Raw genomic sequence first — 13,001 nt, 5'->3', positions numbered from 1 at the left:
AAGACAAAATAACTCAATAGACATACTGTAAATGCACTGGGACATAAAAAAAAAAAAAAATGTTTTCATGACAAGAGGGTAAATAAACACCAGCTCATTTCCCTTTGACTTTGAAATATGTAATGAACATCTAGGTGCAAAAACACGATCATTATCTATTACCAAGAAAAAAAGAAAACCAGCTCCAGGCTCATACATGTGACTGTTCGCACGCAAGACTCTTGCATCTGCTTTTGTGTGGTCATTTATATATGATATGTACAATGCATGAGAAAGAAATGGTCTTTGTTGCATGTATTTGATTGTCTTCTGTGGTTGGAACACATATTATTATCAAGCTGCTTGTAAGGTTTGGTTAATGGGACAAATATGTGACTAACAGTTACGGTATATAAAATTGGAAAAATTACTCATAACATAACATCATTTTTATTATTTGTGGCACAGTCACAACATCTGGTGGTAGGATTTTGTGATTGCTAATTGTAGAAGACTAGTAAGCATTGTGGTAAGTTTTAAATATCACACAAAAGTAAAAGAAAAACATTCAGTAAAGTTGGTGTATTAGCCTGATTATTTATGTGTCTGACCCTTGTTTACTTCCTCCCTCAGGTTCTAAGTAGCTACATCTGATCTTGTGGTGAGATAAGTGAATTCTATACAGTGAGAAAATACCAGATAATCATATTGAGAGCTAAAACTGTTGGGGAAAATATTCAACATATATTTCACAACTTGGCCACATTTATGAAAATACAGTTAATAAATCAAATAAAAAGAAGAAAAGAAAGTGGCAATTAATTTCTAACACACGAAAATTGACACCAATAATAAATGAATAATGTCTTAATTTGCAGGTTCTTATAATAGGCTCTACACTAAAAAAAATAAAGGCTTGTTAAAGTTTTTTTTTTTTTTTTTTGCATTCGATTTCAGCAAAGAAACATCTTCCTATCAATAACCAGTTTTGACTGACTTGATTATTATTATTTATTTTTTTATTATTATTATTTATTTTTTTATGGTTATTTGGTGCTTAAATTCTTATATTAATCTATCATCCATTACCTGAAGTAAAGCCCTGGGTTCTTACATCAGTAAACATCAGTACATTGATATTTTTTACATATCATGAAAGTGTTTTATAACATCAAAAGAACTTAAAAAGTTTCCCCTATAACTGGGTGAAATCACCAACAAAAAATTTACTAAGAATCTACCAGAGTCCCAAGAAATAAATGTGAACTGAATAATAAGAAAGACTTTAAAACAAAACTAGTGATGTGAGAGAGTTACAAATCAGAACCCTCTCTCACACTAGACCTATGAGTAAGAAGTGAGGGGGAGAGAACGGGAAGGAAATGAGTGGAGGAACAGCAGGGTTTAGTGATTCAGGTATAACTTGTGTCACCTGTTCATCTGTGCTGTAAAGACTGAGACTTCTTCATTGATAAGTAACTGAGAGAGGAACATATCATGAACAACTGGAGTGTGTATCTCCTGATAGTCCTTGCCTTGCTCTTTGTTTCAAAGTCCAGTGCTGCTGCTGCTGAAGATGATGATGATGATGATGATGATGATCATGATGATGATCATGATGATGAGAATGGTGGTGAGTTCTTCTTTAATCTTTAGTTCTTTTACCCCTAGGAATTAACAGAACAAACATTCAATATTTATTGGTTAATGTAACTTTTGATTCAACTGAGACTTGTTTACACATTGTTATTTTCATATGACATATGTTTTAAATTAATAACTTTTATACAACAAGAATGACCCATCACTTAACTTACTTAAACTGGACTATGATGCTATTTTCTTCTAGATCTTCTATACAGCAGAAACAAACTTTGTTGCATTATTTTCCCGTTATCACTGTAAAGCTGCTTTGAAACAATCTTTATTGTAAAAAGCGCTATATAAATAAAGGTGACTTGACATGACATATTTATCTATGAAGAGCTGTTAGAGAAGTTTGTAGCTGAAGAGGCAAAGTATTAGGCAAAGTATTATGAGAATAACTCCCACAGAAGCATGGTTATTCTCATCACAAATGTGTAAAAGGTCACAGGTTAAATGTTTAGGAATGGAGCTTGTGACGCACATTCTTGCCAGTATACATTTAGACAAACTTCTGATTATAATGATAAGTTTGCTGTTAAGTGGCGGTGCATCACAGTGCATGAGCTGTGTGGAGACCCACATCAAAAGGCCTGAGGAAGGGGAGGCGTTTAGATGAGCTGGTATCCTGTATACCTGACAAAGACTCACCTCAGAACACATTCATTACATAAAAAAAAAAAAACATGTTTTCGCAATAATGTTATTCATTCAGTTAATTTTAAAGCTGTTACTCATATTGTAGGCTCAACAGAATATGTGGACTTTCTCAGAATTTTCTGTTTTTTTTTTTTTTAACTAAACATTAATTCATCTGAAGGAGTCAATAACACGAGAAGTGCAATACAAAGTTTCAAACATCATTTAGATTTAACAGTTATAACTATAGTAAATATACCTATTTTCACTAAGTACAATACTCACCAAATAAATAAATACGTGGACATAATTTTTTTTTTATTTGAGATCAAATTATAGTTTATAGTTTTAGCTGTACTACTATGTCCATTGCAATGTACAAACTCATGAGAAAAAAAAAACGATTCTGTGGTAGTGATTCCATATGAATTTGAACGATGTGATTCAAGGTCCACCCCTAAACTTAACCGTCAGTGAAGCTTAAACACTTTGTACAAACATGTATGAATGAGAAATTCCTACGAATTATAGTACCAGATTTTTCAAAATGCTAAATAGTTATGAATTGCCATGAGAGTGTGTTGCAATATACAAAGCAATCGACCTATCAACGAGACGATGATATAGCAGGCTAATATTAATACTGAAGTCCTCAGGTCAATCACTACAATTGATAACAGAGACAAAATGGTGGCACTTGCATTTGTATGAAACAAAAATTAGTTTATGGTGTGATACGAGAGACATGAAAGTAGCACTGGATTCAGTTAGTTGCGGATGAGCTTTCTGCTATACAGCGTTGTCATGGACAGCGGTGAATATTAGGAAAACTGGATGACACGACTGACCAATCAGAATCACGTATTCAACAGAGCCATGTTGTATAAAGAGATAATGTACATCTAGCCGGTTGTTATCGCAAAATAAACCCAGACATTGTGATCAGGACATACTGAAGTCCTCCGATTTCATTTTAAATACAATTGATAAGTGACACACAAGATGGCAATGAGAAACAAGCATGAAAGGAATTACCCAGATGAGCGGTCTGTTATTCAGTGCAGCTAACAACAACGGTCATTATCTAGAAATTTCATACCACTGAATGCCGAGATTGACCAATCAGAATCAAATATTTCAGAGAGCTGTGTAATAAGCAAAAATATTTAATAAACACATTAACATGCAAGTTGATTTTTCAAATTCTGTGGAATTTTGTAGAAATAAATCCACCCCATAAAGCCATGGAAGAGATTAACCCGGACCAGATTGTTTTTAAGATTAGTAATACATCACATGGTATTAATGTAACATGGAGGATACCAAACCCAGGAATAAGTCCCAGATGTTATTCAACTGAAGTGCAATACAAGAGCCAATGTGTCAACGACTGGAAGGTATTGAACACTCACAGACTTACACATTTGAAATTCAGTAATGCTCACTTTGAGCATAGAACTGAGGCAACTAGACTTGCATATTATGCTTGATACAGTATGACTGAAAAAATGCTCATAAATCTGATATAAAATGACACATGCTATTCAAAGTGAAGTTGGAGAATCTTACAGTATGCTTTGTATTTTCTTATATTCAGAGAAGTCAGAGGATTGATACACAAGAACGTGTTGAGTATAATTTGCCCCTGTCCTCCCTCAGCATAAAGATGAATTACGATTTCAGAATAAGAATGAGGTTAAAGTGTGTGGAAATGGACTGGAGCAACTGGACAAAAGTGCAAAGTTGGGGAAACAATAAAGGTACCGTCTCTTTGTCTTTGAAAAACCACGTGTTCAGGTTCAAGACCAGAGCCTAGTTTGATAAATATGAATTAAATGGTCATTAGCCATAGCAATATTTATGGTTCTTTTTACATCTCTTTATTAGCCCATACTTTCGTTCAACACCCATTGCAAATCAGATTTATTGGCAAAATGTACAGACTTTCAGCTGTTTGTAATGAAAAAAAAAAGAAAGAAAAGTAATTGAAATAGCTCAACATAACAAATGTTTCTATTGGTTTCCCCAAATTCAAATGAAAATGCAACCTTTAATGACTTCTGTAGTCTCAAAATTATTCAACCCCCTTATGGCAAGCATCTTCAGTACTTAGTAGAACACCCTTTTGCTGTTATGACCTGCTGCAAACGAGATGTATTGTATAACCAGACACCAGCTTCTGGCAGCGTTTCTGAGGAATCTTAGCCCATTCCTCACGAGCAATGACCTCCAGTTCAGTAATATTCTTGGGTTTGTGTGCTGAAACTGCCTTCTTCAAATCCTACCAGAGATTTTCTATAGGGTTCAAGTCAGGTAACTGTGATGGCCACTGTAGAATCTTCCAGGACTTCTTCTGCAAACAAGCCTTGGTGGCATTTGAGGTATGCTTGGGATCATTGTCCTGTTGGAAGATAATGCCCAAGCTTCAGCTTCCTTACTGATGGCATGATGTTTTCTCCTAGGATTTCCTGATACTTTAATTAATCCATATTGCCTTCCACATGCTGCAGGTTTCCAGTGCCAGAGAATGCAAAGCAGCCCCAGAGCATCACAGAGCCACCACCATGCTTAACTGTAGGCAGAGTGTTCTTTTCAGCATATGCTTCATTCTTCTTCCTCCAGACATACCGCTGATCCATAGGGCCGAAAAGTTCCAGCTTTGTTTAATCGCTCCACAGAACAGAATCCCAAAACTTATGTGGCTATGATTTTGAGAAAATTGGAACAGACTTTTCTTGTGCTTTTGGGTCAGTAGTGGTGTACATCATGGAGTTCTGGCATGGAAACCGCATGCGTTTAGTACGCGCCTTATACTGTGCAAGCTGAAACCTCAGTGCCTGTTTCCACCAAGTCTTGCTGCAGGTCTTTTTCAGTCACTCAAGGGATTTTCTGAACTTGCCTTCTCAGAAATCTGGTTGCACCCATTGATAGTTTCCTTTTTCTGCCCTATCCAGGAAGTGTAACCACTGTTCCTTTAACTTTGAACTTGCGAACTATGCTTCGGAACATTTAGTGCCTTCGCTATATGAAGGTGATATCTTCTATTCACTTTTTGGACCATTCTTTTGACTTAGCCATATTTCTAACATGCAGTCAAACATACTATCAACTACAACATACAAACATACTATCATACTAGCCTAGCCAGTTCAGATATTTCATGTGTTCTAGCTCAAGCACACCTGGTGCAACTACTAAAGCCCTTGATTAGTTGCATCAGGTGTGCTTGAGACAACACCTGTTTTGCAGATTAGTGCTGTTGTGAGGGATTCAATTCAAATAATTTTGAGACTGCAGAAGTCATTAAAAGTTGCATTTTCAGTTGAATTTGGGGAAACTAGTTGAAACATTTGTTAAGCTATTTCAATTGCTTTTGTTTGATTTGTTCATGCAAATAGCTGAAATTCAGTAAATTTGGCCAATATGATTTGTAATAGGGCATAAATGATTTTTATTGCAACTGTACATACTATATATACACACATACATACATACATATACCACATCCCTCCTCCACAACAGTTCCCAAACCTTTCCCAATAACAAAAACCCATTTTCCCACATCCCTCCATATAGTTTGCATGAAATAGCCTTCAGATAGAAATAAACTAAACATTTTGTTCACAGATGCTTGTGTGGTAGAATCACCTGCCAGCATATGGGTTTATATTTTGATAATTGTGCTGCCACTGATTGGCCTACTTCTTGTTTATCTCCTGATTCAACTGGGGTGAGTATTACTGATACTTTGGTTATTATAATTTATCCAAACAATTTTTACTGAATGCCTGAATTCTGATGCTATTCTTTTGTCTTGAAAGAATTAGAAAACTGATCCTACCTAAAGTACCAGATCTCAAACACTTCAAAAATGAAATCATGGACATTGATCAGTCTCAGGTAAGGCCATGCAAATATAAAAAGCATTAATCTGGACATTGATCAGTCTCAGGTAAGGCCATGCAAATATAAAAAGCATTAATCTGACAGAATGCATTTGAAGATGTTTGTAGTTCTTACTGCAAGAAGAGAATTTGCATTTTCAAGCCACAGGTTCCTTCAAGGTTTTTTTTTTAAATAGCGATTTGTGATTTATCAATATATTACAGTTTGTGTTAACATTAGCAAACTTTAAAAAAAAAACTGTACAGCATAGATTACACACAATTATTGCTGAAATGTGAATTACAACACCATTCTGTGCTTTAAAAATGATTCTTAAGTTGATAAGTTGCTACTTTGATTAAGCATATAGACATATGCTTGTGGTAGTTGTAATGCTTCTGCAGCAACTTGTTAGCAATTTTTCAACATTCATAATTGAGGAATGTGATTTATATTGTAGAACAAAATTTCAAAGTTTCTCAGAGAGTGTTTTTACATGTACAACAAAACACTGATAGCTATCAAAAATCAATTATTTTTTTAAAACCTGAGGTTAAACTTTTAAATATTTAAAAATACTAGTTTTACCAGTATTTCACATAAATGTAAACAGGCATGTACACATTGAATAATGTCAGAACACTAGTAAAACTGTTTACATATAATGTCAATTGGGCTTAAACCATGACTTTTATCTGATAAAAGAACACTGTTTATTGATAATTGGAACAATTGTGTATGTAAATATACAAAAACCTTGGCCACACACGCCTTGAATTTAAATTTGGCAAACCCAATGGAAATTACTGAAGGAACTAATGACAAATTAGCCTTCTGGATTGGCCCACTCTTAAAAATAAAGTTTTTTTATTATCTATAGTTCCATGAAGAACCTTTAACATTCATGGAACCAAAATGTCCATCCTTGTGGAAAAAGGTTCTTTAGATTATTAAAATGTTCTTCACACTTAGAAAAAAATTATTCTTGTAAAGGAAATTTAAAATGATCCTATTACTCACCCTCAAGCCATCATAGATGTGTATGACTTTCTTCTTTCAGCTGAACACAATTAGAGTTGTATTAAATCATATCCTGGCTCTTCCCAGCTTTAATGGCACTGAATAGTGCCCGAGTTTTTGAAGCTCCAAAAAATGCATCGACCCACGATTAAAGTAATCCAAAAGACTCCAGTGGGTTAATAAATGCCTTCTACAGAGAATATATCCATATTTAAAACTTTATAAACTATAATCACTGGCTTCCGACAACGGCTGTACGCATGTTCACGAGAGAGTCGGGTTCCGGCAGAAGAGTGACCTCTGACCTGACGTAAGATGTAGGACGAATGACATAGGCGTAGCGTAAGCTCATAAGAATTGATGAACGCGGAACCACAGAAGAAAGAATTAGAGAATTAGAAGAGAATTAGAAGTTTAATATAAGAGAAAAGGAGCCTCGTCCTACGTTGGGTCAGAGGTCACCCTTCCGCCGGAGCTCAACTCTCTTGTGAACACTCGTACGGCCTTTGCAAAAACCCATCGCTTCCCTTCAGAAAGCATTTATTAACCCACTGGAGTCGTATGGATAACTTTTATGATGGATTGATGCACTTTTTGGAGCTTTCAAAAACTCGGGCACTATTCAATGCCATTACAAAGCTGGGAAGAGCCAGGATATTATTTAATTCATATACACTACTGTTCAAAAGTTTGGGGTCAGTAAGATTTTTTATGTTTTTAAAAGAAGTATCTTCTGCTCACCAAGGCTGCATTTATTTGATAAAAAAAAAAAGTAATATTGTGAAATATTATGACAATTTCAAATGACTGTTTTCTATTTTAATATATTTTAAACTGTAATTTATTCCTGTGATCAAAGCTGAATTTTCAGCATCATTACTCCAGTCTTCAGTGTCACATGATCCTTCAGAAATCATTCTAATATGATGATTTGATGCTCAAGAAACATTTATGATTATTATCAATGTTGAAAACAGTTATTTACATTTTTATTTAATGATGCTATGATGAATAGAAAGTTCAAAAGAACAGCATTTATCTGAAATCTACAGCTTTTGTAACATTAAACACTACCGTTCAAAAGTTTGGGGTCAGTAAGAATTTTAATTTTATTTTTGGGGGAAAGAAATAAAATAAATCAATACTTTTATTCATCAAGGATGAGTTAAACTGATCAAAAGTGACAGTAAAGACATTTATAATGTTAGAAAATATTCTATTTTAAATAAATGCTGTTCTTTTGAACTTTCTATTCATCAAAGAATTTTGAAAAAAAAATTACACAACTGTTTTCAACATTGATAATAATAATTAATATTTCTTGAGCATCAAATCATCATATTAGAATGATTTCTGAAGGATCTTGTGACACTGAAGACTGGAGTAATGATGCTGAAAATTCAGCTTTGATCACAGGAATAAATTACAGTTTAAAATAAATTAAAATAGAAAACAGTCATTTGAAATTGTCATAATATTTCACAATATTACAAATAATAATTATATCAAATAAATGCAGCCTTGGTGAGCAGAAGATACTTCTTTTAAAAACATTAAAAAATGTTAGTGCACACCTAGGATAGCTTGAGGGTGAGTAAATTATGGGATCATTTTCATTTTTGGGTGAACGGTTCCTTTAAGAAGTGTTCACTGAAAGGTTCTTTGGGGAACCAAAAATGGATCCTTTATTTTCATGAATGTATAGATTGACGTTATGATTGGACAGCTATAATTAAATAATTTTGCCTATTCTAAAAAATCTTGTTATTTCCATTTTAAGGTTTGGGGGAACCTTATGCAGTTGAATGATGAGTGCACAACGACAGATATTGAGATTATTGAGAAGAACGAAACGGAAGAGCAACATCAAACTTTGGTAATACAGCCCATCGACACCAGCTCTGAGCAACATGACAACATGTACTGCATCTACTCCTCTGAAACATCTGGTGAAAAGACAGAACCACAATACTCTCAGATGGTATTGGGGTATATTACCCTCTAAACCACTGAGAGTGACTGAAATCATATTGACTGCTTTTCAGAATGATTGGTGTAAAACATTACAAACTTCATGAGTTGATCTTTATTGCTATCTAGAGACAAAACTTGTCTCAAGTTTGTGGTCATCACAGTTTGAAAGCTTAGAATGGCCTTGTTAGCCCCCGCTGGTAGATCCTGTAACTACACAATGTGATGTAGTTACAAAAAGCATCTTTCTCCATTGACAGCCATTCAAAATTAGCCATCTATTCTGATGCAACTAAAGTCTTTTATGCCGCTTATTTCCAGGGCAAAGCCAAACAAGCGCGTTTGAGATGAATGCTAATGGATATTTTTCTCTAGGTATTATAGATCCCATTGGTAAAGTCTGTGATCAGGATTGTGGTTAAAACAAGCTAGAGCAAAGAACATCATTCAAGCATATCTGTAACAAACAATTTGAGTGCAATGCAATAATTGGACAATGGAGGGCACTCTGACTATCCTGAAGTGTTAAAGAGTTGAAACATATCAAAGCCAACACACTCTTCACAGCATCACAGCCCTCTCTTAAGGGAGGATGTACGTTAATTTGAAGACTGATTTAAAAGATTAATGTGAAACTGCATAATAGATGTGGAGTTTCAGTGTGATGGCGTAACAAAGCCAGGGCAGCAGCCACACACTCCGATCTGTTGTGATTGATGAACTGGAAAGTGGGTGAGTGAGAATGAGCAAATAATCATTAAGAGATAGAAGCAAAAGTGAACAGCACACAGGTGGATAAGTAAAAAAAATTAATATACACTGTTCCGGTCATACCTGTTGCAGCTTATAAATATTAACCAGCGTTATTTTTGTACAGAGTAATAGTATTGGCTGTATGAATGAGGCACATATGTACAGTCGGATCCTAAAGTATGAGACAACACAATAAAAAAAAATAAAAAAATTATTATTAAAGCAGAACATAAGACACAGTTAGATGATACCATCAATACAAAACACATAAAACAGAAAGTAGGATGTACGTGTAATTATGTGAAGTGTGTGTGTAAAATTGTGTTGAGCATGTGTATATCTCTTTTATAGCTTTCCAAATATATATATGTAGAACAATGCTAATTAAATATACAATATAAATAGCAATAGCAATAGTAATGATCAAAGATGATAGGAAAATAGGAAGAAAAGTAAATTATCAGAGAAATGGTGAGGTTGTTGAGAGACGATGAAAAAGAAGAGAGAAAAAAAGAGAATAAATAGGTACATAAATTGCAAAAGAACAAATATATATATATAAAAAAAACACCAAAAAACAAGAAAAATAAAAGTGATTATTATTAAACCTAGAAAGAAAGTTTTTGAAATACTTTGAAAGGACATATAATAATAAAACAGAAATATTCAGTACTTGGCAGTTTTCTAGGTCATTGATCAAACAAATTTGTCACAATCATGGGATTCCGTTGTACCAAAGGTCAGATTTCAAGCTTCCATTTAAGCACAAGATGCTATTTGGAACATTTTAAAGCACATCATCTTTAAGTTTTTTCACAAACTTTCATGCAGCTTGAGTGCTGTTGTCAGTAATGCAAAATATAAGGACATAAAAAAATAATAAAAAAATTGTTATTCATTTCTTTTTCACTCAAATTGCTATGCTGATAAGGGTGCAAAATAAAAGTATTACACATGGTTTCAGATGGTGGATGGTTAGACCCTACTGTACTTGCATTTGACACAATACCCACAGAAAGACACTTGATTTTGTCTTTTTTGTTGTTGTTTAAATCAAATTACTATAAATTAAACTTTCATTGTTTTAATTCACTGTGTAAAGATTTGCTCAAAAATAACAGTGTTTGTGCTTTTTACTTTTGTATGTAATATCTGTATTTGTATTTTATTATATTTTATATCGCTATCTGTTTTTGATATGCAAACCCACTGCCGGGGGAAGGATGTGATTGAGGCCTGGTCTTGTACAAGACCGAACAAGACTCCCCTGTGAACAACTGTACGATAAACCTACGATTCGATAGAAATTATCTTTTAGATGGAGTGGTGGGGAATTACCTTGCAAGTAAAAAAAAAAAAAAAAAAACGTTGATCAATAGAATAGAAAAATTTTACTCAGAATAATAAATGATACGAGATAAGATAAACCACTTTCACTATCTGTAATTTTCCATCCTCGCCTCTTAAAGCGAAACTCGGTTCCGAGAAGGGGGACTGAAGGTAGTATTGGTTTGTACTTCACACACGGTAATTGCCCATATGATGCCCGCTCAAATAACCAATCAGAGGTAGCTAGTCACCATTATGATGGTTTTATTAGAGTTCACACCAGCTAGTCTTCATACCTCCTCCAGCTTACATAAGAGAAACAACAAACAGCTTGCTCGATTAATAAATTAAGTATGCTAAATATGGCTTACAGTCATGTTTCTGCAGAGCTATTTAATGATAATCAACATTCCAACAATTACATCTTTACACTTTACACTTTTAATTATACATTGTGCTTTTCTGTCTGGCAAAAGGGAATGAATCGTGTTCCCTGGTGAATTATTCTCCAAAGCATTAAGCAAAAACATGTGGGTCTATCTGTTATGATTTTTGCTTTTAAATACCAGGAAACACACACACAGCAGAGATCAGCCTTGCTGGACTAAAATGTTTTATTTATTGTAATGCTTTAGTGGGGGAAGACCCAGATCATGCATTCATTATCATAAAGGCCCCGAGACATTACGCACAAAGAGCGAGACGAGTTTTGCGCCTTCTACGGCACCTAAAGAATGTGCAGGTGGAGGAACGACTAGCTGTGGCGACGTGACAGAAGATGACAATGTCAAAGAACCGCCATCTCTAGCACGTAAACTGTCCCTGAAGCAGACACTTAAGGGAGATGTAAAACGCTACACATCTTGCCGTTGTTTTCACTCTCATCAGCTTGTTTTTAATATGCTACGTTGAATGTGTCAGGGCCCCCAGGCGGTAAATGGTGGATGACAAATGTTACTGCAAGCAAACCCACTGGAGGCTGACCATATTGTACCTGTGCCAGGATTCTTGAAGCTCCTTTATATCAAAAAGCTCAAAGCTGGAAGGAGGAGCGCCTCTTTTGTCACCTACTAGTCTGTTCCGGGTTGCATGTGAGCTTGCGCTCGGTGGATGCACAGTAAAACAGATGTTGAAGATTCTCGCAAAGACTCAATAAAAAGACTGCGGAGGCCCTCTTTTCTACTCAATTATTTAGAGTTGAAGAAAGAAGCAACAGTATCAACATGTATCCTCCGAAGCCCAAGCGTTCAGGAGGAATGAATAACATATTTATATAGTAACTCATGCCAAATAGCTGCAAATGGAAATAAATACCTTCTAATGGATTCTGGGTCTGTGTGATCGCCATTAACCTCCAAACACAAATGTTAAATGGCACAAAAAAGTGTGTCAAAAGCTTCTTTTTTTTGTGCTACCAAATATATATATTTCCTTTCTAGCATTAGACAGTGAATGAAAGTGGAGAATTCATTCTAGAGAACAAACTCCACCTGTTGCCATTTAATTATATTAAAGCTTAAAAAAGTGAAAACTTCCACACCTCTTACAGGCATATTTTAACTCTTTGCTCTTGTGCGCTTGATAACATAAAAAGGTGTCACTGCCAAGCAGTGGGGTAATGCTTCTAATTATGTTGAACTCGAATAAATAAATTATTTACTTTTCACAGGGTGAGCGTGACAGGTTTGCCAACAGCCTGACAAATGGAAGAATCGCTTGCAAATGCAACGTGCGTACTGTATATAACGTGCAGCGGTAGAGAGACTCAGACAGGGCAAGAG

The 13,001-nt window shown here is 34.9% G+C and overlaps 1 protein-coding gene across 1 annotated transcript; it reads left to right on the top strand.

Annotated features, from left to right (window-relative positions):
* The first annotated feature begins 965 nt into the window (after nt 1-965).
* On the top strand, nt 966-10,977 carry crlf2 (cytokine receptor like factor 2). Its single transcript, XM_082174521.1, has 6 exons — nt 966-1,612; nt 3,484-3,659; nt 3,860-4,022; nt 5,890-5,992; nt 6,084-6,162; nt 8,948-10,977. Exons 1-6 carry the CDS (start codon nt 1,477-1,479, stop codon nt 9,170-9,172), a joined length of 882 nt encoding a protein of 293 aa, XP_082030647.1. The 5' UTR covers nt 966-1,476; the 3' UTR covers nt 9,173-10,977.
* Nucleotides 10,978-13,001: the final 2,024 nt, after the last annotated feature.

Source organism: Leuciscus leuciscus, assembly GCF_965113295.1.
Source record: "Leuciscus leuciscus genome assembly, chromosome: 7".
Taxonomy (NCBI): Eukaryota; Metazoa; Chordata; class Actinopteri; order Cypriniformes; family Leuciscidae; genus Leuciscus; species Leuciscus leuciscus.
The sequence above is the reverse complement of the archived record's forward strand: the minus strand, read 5'-3'. Positions and strand labels throughout refer to the sequence as shown.

Excerpts from the sequence above, each read along its gene's own strand:
- crlf2 (XM_082174521.1), top strand. The coding sequence starts at position 1,477 with ATGAACAACTGGAGTGTGTATCTCCTGATAGTCCTTGCCTTGCTCTTT. Across the intron at positions 5,993-6,083 it reads TATCTCCTGATTCAACTGGG|AATTAGAAAACTGATCCTAC; the intron begins GTGAGTATTACT and ends TTGTCTTGAAAG. Across the intron at positions 6,163-8,947 it reads TGGACATTGATCAGTCTCAG|GTTTGGGGGAACCTTATGCA; the intron begins GTAAGGCCATGC and ends TTCCATTTTAAG.